The sequence below is a fragment of the Nipponia nippon genome, unplaced genomic scaffold (assembly GCF_047370975.1).
Source record: "Nipponia nippon isolate SJK-2023a ecotype South Korea unplaced genomic scaffold, ASM4737097v1 scaffold_6, whole genome shotgun sequence".
In the NCBI taxonomy this organism is placed as follows: Eukaryota; Metazoa; Chordata; class Aves; order Pelecaniformes; family Threskiornithidae; genus Nipponia; species Nipponia nippon.
In genome coordinates this window covers 37,091,326-37,111,303 of record NW_028262380.1, presented here as the reverse complement: position 1 = coordinate 37,111,303, position 19,978 = coordinate 37,091,326, and the positions used below count along the sequence as shown (strand labels likewise).

Sequence of the window (19,978 nt, the reverse complement as noted above, 5' to 3'; positions counted from 1 at the left end):
TGAGGTTTAAATATATTTCTATTGAAGCTGTTGCTCAGCAAATACTGTTTACTAGTCACTGCAGACATAATTTAATCAAGACCTATGATACATAATAGCCACGCATCAGAAAAATGTCAGAATAATTCTGAGTAGCTCCTTTTGATATAAATAATCAAACAATTGTTTTGCCAATGTCTTAAAAGCTTACAGAACAAGAACACAGTATTCAGGCATCTCAGGCTATTCAAATTCTTCAAAATCATCTCTAATTGTAGGGAAGAAATTGTATCTCCCATATGTTGTTCTCCTCGTGAGTTAATGGCTCTAAGACAGTTTTACTTCTTCCCATATTAAACATGACTTATCTGAATCCATTGACAATCTGCTGTTTAGCTGTGAGTGCTTGATAAAGGAGTGATACAGTCATAACAAGTAGCAAATTATGAATGTGGAACTACTAATTACAGAACCCCTTACAATTAAGCATCCAAGTAAATTAGGCAGGGAGATGTTAACAACATGTAAGGTCAAGGATAACTCAATTAAAGAGGAGATAATTTTCTTAAGTGAGAATGTCACATTTTTGTGAAGAAATGGGGGGGGGGGTACTCCTCCATTTGTCACATGGTAAAAATCTGTTCTTAATTTTCAGTCAATGGTTCTTCTGCTTCATAGCCAACGGCAGTATATCTTCGAATACGATTTGTTGGATCGGCTTTCTGCTGTCACCATGCCCAGTGTTGCTCGTCATACCATGCAGACTATCCGCTCCATTGGCTATTACCGGAATATATACAACCCCCCAGAAAGCAATGCTTCTGTTATAATGGACTACAATGAAGAAGGGCAGCTCCTTCAAACTGCTTTCCTGGGGACAAGCCGAAGAGTATTATTCAAGTACAGACGGCAGACCAAGCTCTCAGAAATTTTATATGATAGTACAAGAGTTAGTTTTACTTATGATGAGACAGCAGGAGTCCTGAAAACAGTAAACCTCCAAAGCGATGGTTTTATCTGCACCATTAGATACAGGCAAATTGGCCCACTGATTGACAGGCAGATTTTCCGCTTTAGTGAGGACGGAATGGTAAATGCCCGATTTGACTACAGCTACGACAATAGCTTCAGAGTGACTAGCATGCAAGGTGTCATCAATGAAACCCCATTGCCTATTGATCTCTACCAGTTTGATGATATCTCTGGCAAAGTTGAACAATTTGGAAAATTTGGAGTAATATATTATGATATTAACCAGATCATTTCCACAGCTGTAATGACCTACACAAAACACTTCGACGCACACGGCCGCATCAAGGAAATTCAATATGAAATATTTCGGTCATTAATGTATTGGATTACAATCCAGTATGATAACATGGGACGAGTGACAAAAAGAGAAATTAAGATCGGGCCATTTGCCAACACCACAAAATATGCTTACGAATATGATGTAGATGGTCAGCTCCAGACAGTTTATCTGAATGAAAAAATAATGTGGCGATACAACTATGACCTGAATGGTAACCTCCACTTGCTCAACCCCAGTAGCAGCGCCCGTCTGACGCCACTTCGCTATGACCTGAGAGACAGAATAACTCGACTAGGTGATGTTCAGTACCGATTAGATGAAGATGGATTTCTGCGTCAGAGGGGTACTGAAATCTTTGAATACAGTTCAAAGGGCCTTCTTACTCGAGTTTATAGCAAAGGCAGTGGGTGGACGGTGATTTACCGTTACGATGGACTTGGACGACGAGTTTCCAGTAAAACTAGCCTTGGACAGCATCTCCAGTTTTTTTACGCAGACCTTACTTACCCGACCAGGATAACTCATGTATATAACCACTCAAGTTCTGAAATCACATCTCTTTACTATGATCTGCAAGGACACCTTTTTGCCATGGAAATTAGCAGTGGAGACGAGTTTTACATTGCATCAGACAATACGGGGACACCACTGGCTGTTTTCAGTAGCAATGGTCTCATGCTTAAACAAATCCAATACACTGCTTACGGAGAGATCTATTTCGACTCTAACCTTGACTTCCAGCTCGTAATAGGATTCCACGGAGGCCTATACGACCCACTGACCAAGCTAGTCCACTTCGGAGAAAGAGATTATGACATACTGGCAGGCCGGTGGACAACACCTGATATTGAAATCTGGAAGAGAATTGGGAAGGATCCAGCTCCTTTTAATTTGTACATGTTTAGAAATAACAACCCAGCCAGTAAAATACATGATGTGAAGGATTATATCACAGGTAAACGAAGGTTACTTAATTGCAAGACTGTCTCCCACTTGCTCAAAAATTTACCTTTCCGTGTTCTCATAATCGGGAATCTGATTATCTGGGTTATAGGCTGAGGATATTGTCTGTGGAAGGTTAGTAAAGAAACTCTCAGGGAAGGTAATTGTTCAGAAAAGTACTTGGCTTTTAGAACCAGATCAACAAAGTGATTTTAGCTTGGGGCGCTGGACCTATAGACATCCAGTTTAGACTGGAATTCACATTTTGGTGAATTACCTAATTATGTCATATTTGGAAAAGCTCTTTATGAGGAAGCATTAAGCACTTAACAATGAGAATAATTACAGCAAACATGCTTATCAGGAATAGTGAAATAGCACATGGGAGATCTTGAAAATATCTCATCTAGCTTTAGACATTGATTTAGGTACCTGCATAAGAGATTAAGATCCACAGGCCATTATTAGCAATTATTATTGTGCCCTACACAGTTCTTATGGTGCTTTAATATTGGACTCTTGACCCAAAAAGATAATTCAGAGCATCTCACTATACAGAGGGGTTGGGTTTTCCAAAGTATATTTTGGAGTACCAGTGGAATAATCTCTTCCTCTCCCAGTGACTGAACTGTAAGACAAGGTGCCTCAGCTAGAGATCTCAGTGCACTGGGAGAGGAAAGAGGAGCCCTAGGTTCTCCTTCCAGTACTGTTACACATTACCCAGTGCGCTTCTAATGAAAAAGGTAGACTCCTTGAGCAAGTACAAGAGTAAGAACCCCTCAAGACTGTTCATGAGAATCTCCTTACAGGTGGATTAGAGTCAGGCTTCTTCATGGCTCTGGGTTACTGAGCAGTAAAACATGCATATTCACAGACCAAAAAGACCAAAGACAAGAGGGAGTGAGGCTGTAAGGTAGCAAGGGCAGGAGGGGTCTTTCTGTGACCAGTTTAATTCATTAAGATGGCAGCAGGGTAGGTTTTTGCAAGGCTACTAATGTAATTTGGCTATGAAAGAGAAGTCCAATAAGCTCCGTGGCCAGCACAAAGTAATGAGTACACAGCCAGGAGCAGGGAAGGAGTAGGATATAGAAAAAGGAGAGTGAATTTCTCTTTTGGCAACAAAAACCTGCTAACGTGCCACTTCTTGTATAACTGAGTTCATAAGGAACCTATATGCTTTTTGTGGGTCTAGAGTTAGTGATGTGTAGTGTCTCCCATTATTCTACATACAAAAAAATCTGATTGCACGTCACCAGAAGTTTTGGCAAAATGCATTGCTCAGATATATTTGAATTTTCATATTTGAACAGTTGTAAATAATCCAAAATACGTTACATGGACAGTGCCAGACTACAGGAGGGGCTCAGCCCCACTTACTTACGAGTTGTGAGACTACCACTCAGAAAAGCATCCTGGGAATCAAGTGGGTTTGCATTAATTTAACAAACAGCAGCTATTAACAGGGCTGCTAACAGGCTGCCTGGGAGCAAGGATAATAACAGACCTTTGAATCTGTCCTCTTTTAGCAGCATGTGCTGTAGGGGATGCAGTTGCAATCAGATTCTTTGTGGCATTGAAAATGATGCACTTAGTTCAAAAATTGCCCTCAAAATACAGTTTTAGTTCTTAAGATCTTTGATGTATGGAATACATAGACAAACCCTACTCATACAAGGTTATCGTTACAATGAGCAATTTGGCTGACTGGCAGTTTTAGATGCAGAGCCTCATGAGGCGTATCATTTATCTGGAAAGGTTAGAAATTATTTTAAGGTAAATATTTTTTATTCTTTTAACATTTGAAAAATTTGGTTCTTTGTTCCACTTATTTGGGGTTTTCTTAAATGAAAACTACTGGACTTGGCAAGGAGCACTCTGCCAACTTCTGCTAAGCTTAGTATTTGTGAAAGATAGGGTAGAAAGACAGAAACAGGGCAGAGCACCCATTCTTGCCCAACAATTGTTAACTAATTAATTGTTGGCATCCCTAATTTATTTATTTTTAACAGAACATAAAATGTATCATAAATAATATCTAATGCTAATTTAGTATCCTGTCTGCTTACTGATGCAACTATAATATGTTCCATTAGCTTTTAATTTCATCAGTGCAACTTCATCTTCAAGAGGGGGAGATTTCTCTTGAATCAACATAAAATATCTGCCGAATCATTTAAAAGGTAATTGACCATATAGGTATTATTTCAGAGGTAGTTTGAAGACGCTACAATAACACATACGTAACCAAAGGACAGGATGTGCTCTGCAGTACTTTTACTTTCTTGCTTTGTTTTAAAGTATTGATGATGAAGATGCAACATAGAGTGCGTTCAGCCTGACCATGAAATCCCAATTACTTTAGGCTATATTAGAAGGAAATCTCACTTCAATTGTGCTCCTATAGTTGCTCTGAAAGTCACTGAGGCCTTCAGAATTGCTGAAACCTGCAATGCCTTTCAAACGAGCATAGTGCAATTCTTACATGGAACAGAAGTTCTCTCGTAAGTTGAGAACTTCAGGTTTACTGCATAGGCTTGCTATTCTAGCTGTAGTACAATTCAAAATCCATCCATATCAAAATGAAGACTGTTGAATAATTTTCATATTACAGAAGGAAATCAATTATGCCAAAAACTATTCCATGTAAAAATTGTATGATTGCAAAATATAGAACGATTCTAACATTTTTCTCTTTTTTTTTAATAATTCTCTTTCAGATGTTAACAGCTGGCTGGTCACATTCGGCTTCCATCTGCACAATGCCATTCCCGGTTTCCCTGTTCCAAAATTTGATCTAACAGAACCTTCTTATGAACTTGTGAAGAGCCAGCAATGGGAGGACATACCAGTAAGAAACAAAACTAAACATACAAATGGAACAAGACAGAATGTACCCTTCTATTCAGATGTCATTAGGGATGGATAATCCTGACAGGGTTACTTGCTAAGTTAAATCTGAACAGTGCTTTTCAAACCTCTGATTTTTATCTACTTTCAAAAGAATTTAAGAAATTATAGACGGTGTTTTTTTCTTACAGATTTGCTAAGTTAGGTACCATTTTAAATAAGCTTTTGTTTGCTTTCAGCAATAATAAAAATGCAGAAAGACAATAATCAATGAAAAGAAGTTTAAGACCCTTTAAAGATGTCTAAGTTTCGTAGCAGAAACTAAGAGATTAGATTTGTACTAACACTCTGCCTGAAGGCAGAAACTGAACACTGTAGTAAAAAATAGACTGTGAAATAAACAGAAGAACAGGTGATATAAATTATGCATGGCAGGCACCACTACAATTTTACTTCTCTTTAATATTAACCGTGTTTTATATGTAAAGATAAAATATTGAAAATGAAATTACCTGAGGTAAAACCCATTACATTACATAAACCCAAAACTCCAGGTGCTTATGAAGTTCTTTGGGAGGAAAAAAATGAACTTCAGTCCTGAAAACCTGCTACAGTTTTAAATTATGGAAGAAATAAATGTGGAAGTTAAAATCGAAATCTGCTATTTAAGAAAATTATATTTACAAATCAAACTTACTCAGAGATCAAAGACCTATGCCCTCGAAAATCCTACAATTCTCAGTTAAGAAGGAAGTGTTAAGAGACAGTAAAATGGGTAATCCCATTGTGAGCAGTCAAAACCAAATCTCTTTTTACAAGAATCATGATACAGAACTTGATGAGATTAAAAGAGGATATGATCTTGAAGAACCGTACAACTTAATTTAGACAAAAATCATTAGAAAGGTGGCACAGCAGAAGGGAGCATGTGGAAGCTAATTTTGCATGCATGAAGTGGCCCGCTATATATATATATTTTTTTAATAGCCAGGGATTCAGTAACAGGAAAAGACCTTAGAGCACAGCACGAGAATAGTGTCTCCCATGAACAGCAGAAGCAGTGAAGGAGGAGCATTGCAAGTATTCCAGGCAAGGTGGTTGTATCGGGAGATAAGAGACCTGTCATCAGGCATGGCTGTGAAGAACTATTAGAGGTTGTTTATTTAGATCTCAAAGGCTAAAGAACACAATTATCCACTAACACCAGTAAAGGAGCATCAGGAAAACAACCGGTCTGGTCAAAGAGATGAGAGCAGACAGCTAGTTGTCAAAAAATCTTCATGAAAGAGTGCCAGGGGCATGTGACATGACAGAGAGAAGTGGGAGGAACACAAAGATTCAAAATTTTCAGGTAGAAGAAGCTGTGACTATGATATTCACTGTTGAACAAGCAAATGCAACCAGGAGCCAGAAGTAAACACACACACCACTTAGTATTTTGAAAGATTCTGGAGTGAGTGAGCTTTACCGAGCTCTGAGGTTTTGCTTCAGAGCTCTGAGGATACATGTTAAAAATAAACAAACTTTGTCATTATGAAGTTGCTATAGCATCTTGCTGCTCTCACTGATGAGCATGCTGTCTAGAATATACTTTGTGCTCAATAGCTTTCATGTAGGATTTACAACAGCTGAAATCCATACTTGTTAGCAAGTGCAGACAGGCAGAATGTGAATCTGCCACATTCAAGAAGAGCTGAGAGTCCAAGTCAATTCCTAAGTCCCTCAGGAACTGTCCCCTCCAGAAAGCCGCCCTCATTGCAGAGCAGAGAAGCCTTTGCCAACCTTTTGCCAGGCTTTGATTAGCAGCAAGGCTGACCTAAAGTTGTAGGAGTCTGTTAATTACTCCTGCTTGGTCTCCCACCCAGAAATTTGGGAAAACTAAACAGGCTTTTGCCTCGCTTGTCAGCAATGAATCAAGTGGGTTAAACAGTATATTTTACTGAAGGGAAAAGGGGTCAATTGGAAGATAAACTGGATCATCTACAGAAACTAAGTACTCCTTTTCAAAAGTGCAGCCAAAGCTATTTAAATCTTTCTCTCTGTTTCCTGCTGAGACAACTGCTAGGGCCGATGTCTGCTCCCCACCTCCATCAATACTAGCTCATTCACAGCTTGTAGCTGTTAAGACCCAGGGTTAGGCAGATAAGATGTGCCTGTTCTGCGCAGTTGTAAGGTCTCATCCCAACCACAGCTGACCCCGCAGCGTGAGCTGCCCCACTACCTAGCTGCGCTAGCTAACCGCTCCTGCTAGCGGCTCCTGCTCTTCTGGCTGTTGTGGCTAACCACAGCAGTTACGCTGTCAGGTCCCATTCCCCAGCTATCCCCTCTCTTTACCAAGGCTCCATCTGGCATACTGGGCCACACATAGCTCTTTAACAGTCAAGCAGACTTTTTAAACAGATTCTCCTATCCTAGCTTTTCCATCTTGTGCTTTTGCACCTCACAATTGCACCTCTTATTGCCTCCCCTTTATAGCACACGTACCTTTTCAACAAGAACACCCCAGATAGGGTAAAACATGAAATACCAAGCGAGTGCACTTTAGACTTGCCCGTTGGTTCTTTGCATTCATTGCCCCTTCTCTTTGCTAGCTGTCAACAAAGCACTCTGCTGTATTCAGGACTGCACCCCTCTGAAGTTCTGGGGAGAGCAGCTGTTTGTCTCTTTTAGGCAGCATGCTGATAGTTGGAGTGAAATGGAAGATCACACAACTGAATTGGCAGCAGCTTTTTCACACATCCCCTTTTATCAGTTTCTGCAATTATTTGCAAGAAAGGGCATCAGTCCCCAATATTCCACCCCTCTGCTCTGTACCATTTGCTTGCTTCTCTCTTACTGTAAAGACTATCATTACAGTTTGATTTCCCCCCCCTTCATTTAGCAGCTTGAGGGATTATGAGAGCCTCCCTGCAGTTTGGTCTCAGACCACAGCTACCTGAGAGACTCTTTCTCCTGACTCAGCATAAAGAAGGGCTTGTTCCTGTTCTAAAGCGCAGCTTTGTGACCTGCAAAAATCTCCTGAATTTGCATGGACCCATGGTAGACAGGAATCATAGTCGAACAAGCTCAGAGGATGAGATGACACGGTAGTAAGATAGGTCTTACCCATATGAAGTATTAGTATTGCAAAGGTCTGTCCCATGCAGCCCAGTAAGCAGCCTCTGAAGTTAAATCTTATTTTTGTGCAGGCTCTCAGGGAGACAAAGAGGAAAAGCACTGAACATTATCAAAAAAAATAGTCTTGTAACTGAGCAGAACAAGCAGTATGTAGATTCAATTAACTCCTTGGCACTGTCAGTTGTGGCATATCCTGTTGTCGTCCGCGGGCAGCACACCAAGAAAGCCTGGCTGTTTGGCATCTAGAGGGCTACAGATGGCTGGTAAAACTTCTGCCTGTTCTTGTTTACAGCCAATTTCTGGAGTGCAACAACAAGTGGCGAGACAAGCGAAGGCTTTCCTTTCCTTGGGAAAGATGGCAGAAGTGCAGGTCAGCAGACGGAAATCCAGTGGAGAGAAGTCATGGCTGTGGTTTGCTACAGTGAAGTCTCTGATTGGGAAAGGGGTGATGCTCGCTGTCAATCAAGGCAAAGTGCAAACAAACGTGCTCAACATTGCGAATGAGGACTGCATAAAAGTGGCAGCTGTTCTGAACAACGCCTACTACCTAGAAAACTTGCATTTCACCGTTGAGGGAAAGGACACGCACTATTTTATCAAGACCACCTCCCCCGAGAGTGACCTTGGGACACTGAGGCTGACCAGTGGGCGGAAGGCCCTGGAGAATGGCATTAACGTGACTGTTTCCCAGTCCACCACTGTGGTGAACGGCAGGACTCGCAGGTTTGCCGATGTTGAAATGCAATACGGTGCTTTAGCGCTTCACGTCCGCTATGGCATGACACTTGACGAGGAAAAGGCCCGAATACTGGAGCAAGCCAGGCAAAGAGCTCTTTCCAGTGCCTGGGCCAGAGAACAACAGAGAGTAAGAGATGGAGAGGAAGGCGCCAGGCTGTGGACAGAAGGAGAAAAGAGGCAGCTGCTAAGTGCTGGAAAGGTACAAGGATACGATGGGTACTATGTACTCTCTGTGGAGCAATATCCAGAATTAGCAGACAGCGCTAACAATATACAGTTCCTCAGACAAAGTGAGATAGGAAAGAGGTAACACACTGGCTTAGCTCAGGCTGCCAAAGAGACTGTGTACCAGTGTCTTCTAAAAAGGAGACCAAACTGTTTTGCTGCATTACTACTTGAGCCTAAGCTTACATCTTTGCTCAGATTTTTTCTGTAGCACAATCCGAACAGACTCTATAACGAAAAGAGCGCCTTCCAGAAGAATGATACTGCTAATGACAAAACTTTTTTTTTTCTCAATGACCTTAAAGGTGATCTGCTTTAAAGAATATGTTTACATATGCATATCGCTGCACTCAAGTTGGACTGAAAAGTATTAAAAAAAAAGAAGAAAAAAGAAAAGAAAAAGGCCTACAGATTTTGCAACAGGCTGTCTGTTCCTTTGAGGCACTGTATTTAATTAAGATACAAACCCATACAGTGTTTCCAAATATTACTGAATTGTTGACCTTTGCTTATGAGAAGTAGTCTCTCTTTCTCTCTCTTTCTCTCTTTTTCTCACTGCATAGGATGTGGTATATATCTGTTAATTTTAAAACGTGGGGCAAAAATTACTGTTTATAGACAACCCAACTGCTTTAAACTGTGCTGCTTTCTAAAAGGACATTGGCACAAGTGACTTATGCTACCATGGGAATTTAATAATGGATTTTACAATGCTAACATGGTTTGCCTTGGGGGGAAAATGGCAAGTAGAATCCTTGTTGCAGATAAGCAAAGGAAACCCTGATTTTTTTGTAAATTATGTGAGACAAGTTGTTTATGGATTTTTATATGAATTACAATTTACTGTACATCAAATATTAGTCTCAGAGGAGTTAATTTATGTAAAGTGTTTAAAAAAGTTTATACTTAAAAATAAAATTATAAAAACATGTGCTGTGTGTGATTTTTTTAAAGAAGGAGGAATTGCACCTTTTATGTTATAGCTGTACAGTATAAAGGATTATATTGTAGAGATATAACAGCGATGACTAATGTCCAAAAGTGTTAATATTTTTGTATTAGGTTTAAAGCTGTGCATCTATCACTCTGCTGATAGGATGGGACACTCCAAAGTGGCTGGCTGAATCAGACCACAGCTCCCTCCCCTCCTGTACCTCTCCTGTCACCCAGGCCAGTGCCACTTCATCAGTCATTGTTAGAAGGCACAGTAACCAAATAAGTCTCGTTTATTATGATGGAAGACTTTAATAGGTTGGGTTTTCCTTGTCTTTTTCCAGCCCTAATGTAATAAATGGACATTTATTCATACCAGGTGGGGTTTCTGTTGTTTTTTTAGAAGCTTTGTTTCACGATGGAGAGAATAGTGTCTCAGGTGCTTGGCAAATTGTATGTAGAAGAAGAAGAAATGATGTAGTTTCATCCAGTTATGTCAACTTTGTCTTCTGTATAATACAGCTCTTTTAGATGTTATAACTCCAGATAGAAGAAGCGTACCTCTGACCTGATGCTACAGAATTGCTCTTTAGGCAGGCAGGCTCTTCAGTAGGTTCATCTCCTGGCCTTCAGCTGGCAGATCAAATCCCCTTACTGTGAACACTGAACCTGGGGATGGAGACGAAGGTCCAATTCTGGTGCCTAGTCTGCATCTCCACACCACTGCATAGATTTGGCATGCTCTGCTCCAAGGCCCAGTATATTTGCTGCAGGACAGAACTGAAGTGTGCAGCTGGTTCCTTATAGGAAGCCTGTGGTGGCATCTATGGCATCTGTTCTACATCTTGCTTGGCTGAAACCATTCTTAGAGCTTTACTCTCACGAGCACTAAATTCAGCCACAAAAATAAATATTTTTAAGATGAGACAAAATTGGGGGTTTTTGATGTTCATTGAAATATACACAGTATTTCTATCCATGTATTATAATGACGAAACATAGTAAGTGAACGTGTCTTAACTATGAATGGTTCAAGTGGATGTAATAAAAATAGTTTTCTAACTGCTTTGTATTCTGAGAGTCTATGGTATTACATACTCTAAATTGCACATTAGGATTGTTTGATAAACAGATTTGAATTTCTCCCAGCCAAGTCGCTACCGAATCTACAGTATCAGTGCTATTACTGTATGTGTGTATTTGGTAGAGCATACAGAACTAATTACACATATAATGAATGCTAATCATCTATTAGAATGAAAGCACAGATTAGTTGTTAGTATTTTTACCCTTGAAGTCTTGAGGGCCCTAAATTTAGAGAGGATGATATGTCAGACCCCAGAGGCGTGTCATTGATCTACGTATTCTTTTTAAAGATGTAAAATGCTAGGTGTTTGCAGTTCTGTTGGGTGGCTCTTCCACAGCACTGTATTTAGCATGCTGTAAGTGCTCTCTGTTGAAATAGGCTCATATTCTAAATTATGTCAAATGTTTCTGTTCTGTTTAAATATGAAAAGCTTGTATAACATGTCAACAATGAAATATATCTTCTACTTGACGCGTACCAGTTCCTTCTCCTTTGTTCTGGCACCAATAAGCAACAAATTATAGTATCTGTTGGCGATCATTTTAGATAAAGTCAAATCAAGCCAATTAGTGGCCTTGTTAGTACGTATAATGAGCCTATTTCTTGCTAAAAAAAAGACTTGTGATCTGGACATGCTCCTGCAGGAAATAGTGACCTTGGGGAATATATAAACAAAAGATCTTTTTAAAGAAAAAAATATGTATAATTAAAAGAAGCATATTACAAAAAAAAAGAAAGGAGATTCCAAGTATTTTAGGCAATGCCAGTCAAAATGCTATCCTGATATTTTGAGATGTATATTTCGTCTGATTTGTATTGTTCTTTTAATTTGCCTTCTTAACTTTATATGTGTCCTGAATTTTCCACAAATTGATAACTATAGATTGCATCTAGGCTTTCCAATAAAAGCCAACCCAATGTGTGTGTGTGTGTGTGTGTTTATATTTGTTTTTTAAATCTGTATGTCAGATACTGCATCTGTGCTATTGCTTTTCTTATTGTATCGGAAGAAGCAAACTGATCCAGTTGCACTGGTATTGATTCATTTGCTTCACAGTTGGCAGCATCTTTTTTGACTCTGTCCAATGGCCTCATCTGCTAACTCAGCAAAGTGAATTACTCCATGGGATCTCTCAAGTGGCCTACTTTAGAGAAAACATTAAATATACCTCACAAAGCCAAATCTCTTATAGATAAGGAAAAGCCAAAGAACAAAGAAAATCACTTAGCACTGTTTTCTCTCATGTCCTCCTGAGTAAAAATATGACAAAAAGTATTTGATTATAAATAATTCGGTTGGCACTGGTTACATATATACACAGAAGAGATCCTTCAATCTGCATTTAGACCCACTCTGCAGAAACTGCTGACTTCAGCACTGCTACGTGTCGAGAGACTGCTTTGATTTTAGTTGGAACAGGCAGACTTCACCACACTTACTTTGTAGTGACAACCTCAAGTTGATAACATGTTGATCCAGCACGAATCAGGTCACTCTGCTTAGCTAACTGTGGCCTAATTTTGTTATTTAAAAAAAAAAAAAGCCAGTAGGAGAGCTTTGTATGTTCACACTTGGGAGGTGAGAGATTTGCATTTGACAAGGGAAAAAAAAAAATGCCCGTTACCACTGCCACTCTTCAGAGGCACTTTTAAAGTGATGGCTGAAAGACTGTAAAAGAAAAAACACTGCATTAAATAACAGTTTAAAATGATTGTCTATGAGAGAATAGGCTGCATTCGCAGAGAATTGAGATGACAAAATGTTTGAATTCTGTTTTCAGAAAAAGAAAAACAAATCTAGAAGTGTTAATACCTTGGTTTACTGCTAACTCCAGAATGGCAACCTACAGCTATACATATGGCCAGCTTGAGAACCTTTAAGAAAAAGAGGAAGATACTAGTGCGTAATTCTTTGGAGATGGGAAACGCAAAGCAAAGACACTTATTAGAAACAGCTCCTAAGCAGCTTATTAGAAGCTGCTTATTTGACACTTATTAGAAGCTGCCAGGGTTAAAAATAAGCCAAAGCAGAGAGCATCACACAGCATAAACTGAACAGCACAGGCACAGTGAAATCGTACCCCTAACTGCAAAGCCACATCCAAATCAACCAGACTGATCAGCTTCTCATCTACAGCCAATTAGTGCTAAGGACTAAATATGCAATGCTTTTAAAATTAAATTGATCTTTGACTGAACGCACAAGTTTCTGGGGCTCAGTGAGCCAAAAAAAAAGCCAAAATGAAAACCAGTTAATTGACGGGTAGGTGCCAATTTTTTCCCCCTGGGAAAAAAGGAACACATGGTCTATAGCTGTCATGCTGACAGACAGCGCTTAAGACTTTAATTTTTCCTCTGAAGTTTTTAGCTTTGTGGCAGAATGACCATATGAGGCAAATTTAACTCTGTGAGTGCCTAGGCTAGACCTACAAAAAAAAAGTCAAAACACTAGTAATAGATAAAGCCCCGCTCCTCCCCCCAGCCCATTTTTCAACAGGGATAACATAAATAAGGATGTCAGTGCTTAATTAAGTGCACCACTAAAATGTGAAAAAATGCAGCTTGTCTGTTGATCCATCCCAGAAACCTGAGTATTTGTTGCAGATGGCTAAAAATGTCTTAGGTCTTCCAGGGTGAAGAGATGGTGGAAAGGTTTGTTTCTCATGCTACCTCCTAATCACAAGATATAACACTGGCTATTGCAGTTGGGACTGTGAGGGTGACAGAGGAACAAGAACACGCTGTCTGACACTCGGGCACAGGCTGCCCTGCTTTTAGTTTAGATGGCGGGGGAGGGAGAGCGAAAGGGAGGTGGCCTAAAATGCAACAATGAGAGTCAAGTCACACAGTATCGCACAAATACTCGCATGAGGATTATCTTAACTGCGCTGTTCTTTGTACACATGCCTTAAAAAAAAAATACCCTGGCCTGATTTCCAGCATCACAAATGCATGCAATTCTGAGCTGTGCAAGAATAACATAAAATGCATCCCTAAATAAATATGCTAAATATTGTTCCCCACTTCTGAACAAAGCAAGCTAAACAGCAACACCATCCCTTTCCTTAAGTACATAATGTGCAATTTGGAAGGTGAAGAACAAGCATAATAACCTGGCAGCTCGTTACGACTGTCATGTTTTCACAGAACCTATTTTACTGAGTTTAGTAGTTCTGCAGGTAAACTCTCTTGCTGTTAATTACTATAACCTCCTAGGTAAATTGAGTAATCCTTTTAATTTACTAAGTTAAAATTCTGTCATTGAGGAATATAGATTTCTAGAGAGACGCATGCATTTCTTTTTTCCTACTATAAACTAAGTCAAAGCTCATAGTAACGTAATTATGCAGCTTAGAGTTAATGGTTCCTACAAAGCTGTCTTAATAAAGCCTTTTGGGATTCAGGAGGAAAAGGAGGAAATACAGAAACTAAGAACAGGGCTGGAAGGCGACATGTTTCAACTGGCTCTAGTTACTCAATCACACTTCAAGCTGTCTGAGACAGCAGGGAGAGCGCCATGCATTACAGAGGCACGCGGGAAATTGCTATCCCAACACGATGAAGTATTTCCACATTCCAAGCCTAGGAATCATTTTAAAACTGAAATTACAGGAATGGCTATCTAATGAACCAATTAACCTTACATCAATCAAAAAAAAAAAAAACCAAACCACACAGTATAGGGAAAGCTAATGGAGGAATCAGTTAAGAATTCAAATCTGAGAGTAACTACAGGCATGTGACACTGTAGAAAAGTCCATCCAGTGTCTGCTGACAAGAGCTAGTGGAGAAAAAACAGGATGGGGGTCTGGGAGGTGTACAAGACCATAATACTAGGACCAGGTGCTAGTCACCATTTTCCACAAAGATGGGGAAGCGCATATAAAAAAAATTAGTGACGCCAACATCTGCAGATGACAAAAATTGATGGATTAATAATGGCTAGGACAGAGCAGTCACACAGAACAATATGGATCACTCGCTGAAATGAGCCCATTCAAACAAAATGCATTTTAATACAGGCAACTCCAGAAGTAAAATACCTCAGAATAAGAAATGCAAATCTTGCTATGAAAGGTACATAGCCGCCTACAAGAAAGCAATGACTGGAAAGAATGAGGAGCGCATAATAGATAAATAACTCATTGTGAGATTCCAGTACAATAGTGGTGGCAATGAAGAGCTCATGGGGGTGGAGAAGCTTAATGAGATTACTGGCCTTGTTAAACAAGTGAAATAGGAAGGCAATGTTATCTCTGCATATGGCACTGGCAACACTACTATTCACCACATACAATCCTCATGAATGCATCATGAAGACGCTGTTAAAACCCTGGAGAGAGTGCACAAGGAGACATCACCCATAAATCTGAAGCTTGGAAAAAAAAAAAAAAAAACCAAACAAACAAACAACTTGCAGGGACAGATTTGACCAGCTCACACACCCACCCCACGCCACCCCCCAAAAAAACAGTGCCAAAGGGTGCCTTGACAATAGACTCTATGTGCCTTCACAGGAAAAAAAACACATTGTAGTAAGGTGCATCTAAATGGGAGAGGAGGGAAGAGGCAGTGGGTGAAATGCAATTCAGATAAAATTCACATTAGGAATTGGGTACTAAACAAAAACGGGGGGGGGGGGGGGGAGCTCTGCTTCATGACTGCTAGAACAAACTACAGAAGTCGTTTCCAGAAGGTTTTGGCAAAATAGGTGGCTCTTGGAATTACATGCAATGGATGCCAGTGATGGGAGTTTAGACCAGATGATGGCACCATCCATTTAGCCTCACAGGAGACATCAAAGTGAAAACTTTCTAACTCCGGTACAAACACCAGGCCAGAGGGTTTGGGTTTGTCTTCCCCTTATCCTCTCCCCTTTTCCAACTTTGAAATGTCCAAATTAATTCGATACAGTCTGAAGCCAACAAAGATTACTCTAAAAGCCTGGAGTTTTTAAATAGACAGTGCAAGGCTGAGGCATTTTAAAAACATCCCTTGGTTTCCACAGCAGAGATGCACTGTTCTATTACTTTTCATAGCAGCTGATTATTAAAACTAACTAGAATAAACCTTCTCGCTCTCTATTAAATTCTTTTCATGAGCATAGTAGGAGCCAATATGCCTCTATGTTTATGTCTCCAAGGCACCCACGGGCAAGTGTTTAGGTTAAAAAAAAAATAAAATAAAACCTTGTCTGCACCAACAGTGACTGTACTTTGCCTGAGCATACATTGCCCTCAATTACCGACTCTCCCTGCTCCTTCCCAGGTGTGTCATGCTCTGTCAGCTCCGGTGAAGGTGGGACAGTATCCAGTCATTACTCGGTGCGAAACGGGGAGCTGCTGCGGGCAGCGTCGCCAGGGCGGGCTTGCTGTGCTGGCACCCCCAAGGCCAGGATGGCCGAGCCACCGCCCCCGCCTTACCCAGGGAAAGGAAATGGCTCCCTCCCGGGCCCTGCCCCGCCTCACAAGGAAGCTCAGGCTTAAGGGATGAAATTAAAGGGCTCTCCCCGCCCCGGCACGGCGGCCCGACGCGGTGTCCGGACCCCGCGCCGTCAGCGAGCAGGGCCGCAGCGAGGCCGCACACCCCGCTCCCCGAGCCCCCAAACGCGGCGGCCCGGCCTCGGGCAAGGGGCCGGGGCCGCTCGCCTTGCCCCTTCGGTACCTACTGTCCCTTCCTCTGCCCCGGGGCAGGCGGCGGCAGAGGGCGGCCCAGCCGCCGGGACACGACCGCCCGCCCGCCCGGTCGGTCCCCTCAGCGCCGCTCGGCCGTGGCTCGCGCGCCCCCTGGCGGGCAGGGGAGGGAAGGCAGGAGCCGTCCCCGCGCACCCGCCCCGGCGCGTGGGGGTCTTGGCCGCCATTTTAACGGCTCGGTGCGGCCCGCCCGAGTTAGCGGTTACTGCTGGTCCACGGCGCAGCTGGCAGAGGCGGGGTTCTAGCAAAAATAAATGAATAAATAAATAAAATGAATAAAAATCACAACCTTATGATGCCGTGTCCCCTAGAGCAGCACCTCACGTCGACCCACAGCATGGCACCTGGCTGACCCAAGCTGGGCGGGCAGCCTGGTGCATCTTGCTGGGTCCAGCACTGCCTCCTGCTCCCTCTCCGTCTCCCTGCAACACGCCATACCCTCAGCCCTGCAGAGGAGGTGGCAGGTGCTCTGGAAGGGCAGCGCCAAGGCTGGGACCCTGCCTGCTGCCCTCAGCCCAGCTGCCTGCAGGCCAGCGGCGCTTCCCTATGCTTGCCCCAGCCCCTGCTGCCATTGCCCAGCTACAATGGCGAGTCCCGGCCTGCCATCCTAAAGCGGGACCCTTTCGTTGGCTATTCAGCCCAACTCGGTGCACCCGACGATGGGCAGGTGTGCTAATACCACCTTGTTCCTTTTTAAATGCAATCAAAGGGTGCCAACTTGACTGCTGGTATATGCATTGAGTAAAATACATGGGGGTTTTTTGTTTTTAACAGCACAAAAGATATTTACAGATGGCTTTCATTTGCAGCCAGTGAAACGCAACAGCGTAGAGATCGACTGCTCAAAACAAAGAGCAGCCTGTTTCTCAGCCTAGCTGGAGGGGATGTGCACTGGCTGGAGGCAGCCCCACGGTAGCTGGTGGCTGGCCGTGGCCGTGGGCGCTGCCACAGCCTAAGACCAACACCGGGCCGATAGCCTGGCCAGCTACTGCAGGGCAACATTCGCCTCGGCTGGGAGGGCGGAGGGCAAGGGCTTGGTCTGGAATTGTGCAGCAAATCATGTGCATGCACGTGCCTTGAAGGTTAATTTGTAATTTTTGCTCCTCAATAAATGAAGGCAGATGCCCCTATAAATCCTGCTCCTCAGGAAGAAAGCAGAAGGCCAGGAACTGCATGGAGTAGAGAACAGGGCTATTTTTCTTTTCAGTGCCAAGAGCGCATCAGTGACACTCAGTGCTGTGCTGGGTCAGGCCTTCACCCTCTGCTAAGTTAATACCAACAACGCCTTCATCTAAAGGGCAGATAGTAACAGTTGGGCCCCCCTTGCACTTTTCTGCCTTTCTTTCCTCCTGTTGCAATAGCAATAGCCTCTGAAGAAGCTGCACTAATTAGCTGCTATTACACTTCTTGGGTGGCTAGAAGAACACGCTGCCTCTGACCTCATGCTTTGCAATGTACCTTAACAGCTTATTACTGCTATTGCATGGCAGCAATGGTTCATTTTATAGTTACTTTGAAAGAGCCGTTCCTCCAGTGCTGAAAAATAATCTAAGAAATACTAATGCACAGTCTCTCCAGAAGACTGCTGTTAAACTGTCTATAACCAAGTGTCCAAACACTGCACAAAGCTGTTTCATTTGCTTAACATCGACTCACTAGCAATTAATATGCCTGACATAACAGCGCACTACAAGGCCCATAAAATCTGAAGCAGTAGGGGAGTGAAATGATTATAACTTTTTTTTTTCTTTTTTCAATAATACCAGACTACAGTTTGGGCACTGTAATCTTTTCAAAGCAAGAAGCTGAGCTGCATCTGAACAGCTGTTGTTTACTGAAGCAATAATTAGCAACGAACCAGTCAAAATACCTGCTACCTTCTGCAGCAGCTCAGTGGTCACTTGCACCCTGTGCCTGGAAGCAGAGAGGCTCTCAGCTTCACATGTAGGCTATACCTAATAAAAATCTCACTTAACTAACTTTAAAAAAGGAAATATTTTAAATGTCAGGGTCCGCCAGCCTTATGAATACAAGTAATCCCACTGAACTCATTGTGAGCTGGGAGGCACAGACTTGTGCTCCTAGCACATAAAATCATAGAATCATAGAGTCGTTAAGGTTGGAAAAGACCCTTAAGATCATCGAGTCCAACTGTTAACCTATCACTGCCAAGTCCACCACTAAACCATGTCCACGAGCACCACGTCCCTAACACAGTGGTTTTCAGCTGGTGGGGGACAGGGCATTGCTGCAAATAAGGCGTTAGGTGCAGTCCTGCTGAATGGCTCTGCTGGCTCCAGGCAAGGCCAGCTGCACCCCGCTCCTGGGACTGAAGCCTCTGGGGAAGCACATGTGCAAAGCCATTTGCCAGGTCTGCAAGTCTCCTGGTCTTGCAGGGGGTTTTAGCTTAGTTTGAGAGAGCAGCAGAACAGCAATAAGAGAGAGGAAGCAGGCTGCAGAGGACAAAGGAGCAAGGAGGTAGCCATGGGCCATGTTGAAGATGGACCTCCTGATTCCACACCTGGATGAAACCTAGAGATCTCTATGTTCTTCCACTGGGGGAAATCACTGGGGAGAAAGGAAGACATCCCAAAGTAGCCATTTGTTTATTGATTAGGGCACGTTACTGCTACGTATGAGTTCACAACCAGGAATCTGAGCCTGAGTGTTCTATGTTTTCAGCTCATATGCTAGCCACCTGGTTACTGGCACCCTGTTACTGGTAACTGTTACCAGTTACATGTACTGGTATACGTATTCATCCCCCTGAGACTGAATGAAAACATCGGTATACAGCTGTGTGCATCCCAGGTAAGGCTCAGAAATCAGGGTACCAAGCGAGGCTGTAGCTAAACCATTCTAATGGCCTGCTGCTGTCCGAAGGGATAGTTGTATGCCTTTCTCCCACTTCTTCCCAGCCAAAGCTTCCCATCACTTGTGCCAGCACTTAAATACATCTGATTCTGTTGTGAGCCACTCTGAGGACCTAAATTCCCTCCTCCCCTGAGATTCATTCTCCATGGATCTTAGCTCTCTGGTATGCCTTCAGGCATGAGGTGAGCATGACTGTAGACCCAAGCGGGAGGACAGGAACACGCAGCTAGG

General features: G+C 42.3%; 1 protein-coding gene across 20 annotated transcripts in view; it reads left to right on the top strand.

The window, feature by feature from the left end:
• The window catches only part of TENM3 (teneurin transmembrane protein 3), a 623,972-nt gene extending 613,883 nt beyond the window's left edge, over positions 1 to 10,089 (top strand). For all 20 annotated transcript variants that reach the window (XM_087735943.1, XM_087735954.1, XM_087735953.1 and 17 more), the window contains 3 exons: positions 635 to 2,246; positions 4,951 to 5,081; positions 8,490 to 10,089. In XM_087735943.1, the coding sequence (XP_087592069.1) occupies positions 635 to 2,246; positions 4,951 to 5,081; positions 8,490 to 9,245 (2,499 nt within the window). In that variant the 3' untranslated portion in view covers positions 9,246 to 10,089. The remainder of the gene's footprint in view (positions 1 to 634; positions 2,247 to 4,950; positions 5,082 to 8,489) is intronic.
• Positions 10,090 to 19,978: the final 9,889 nt, after the last annotated feature.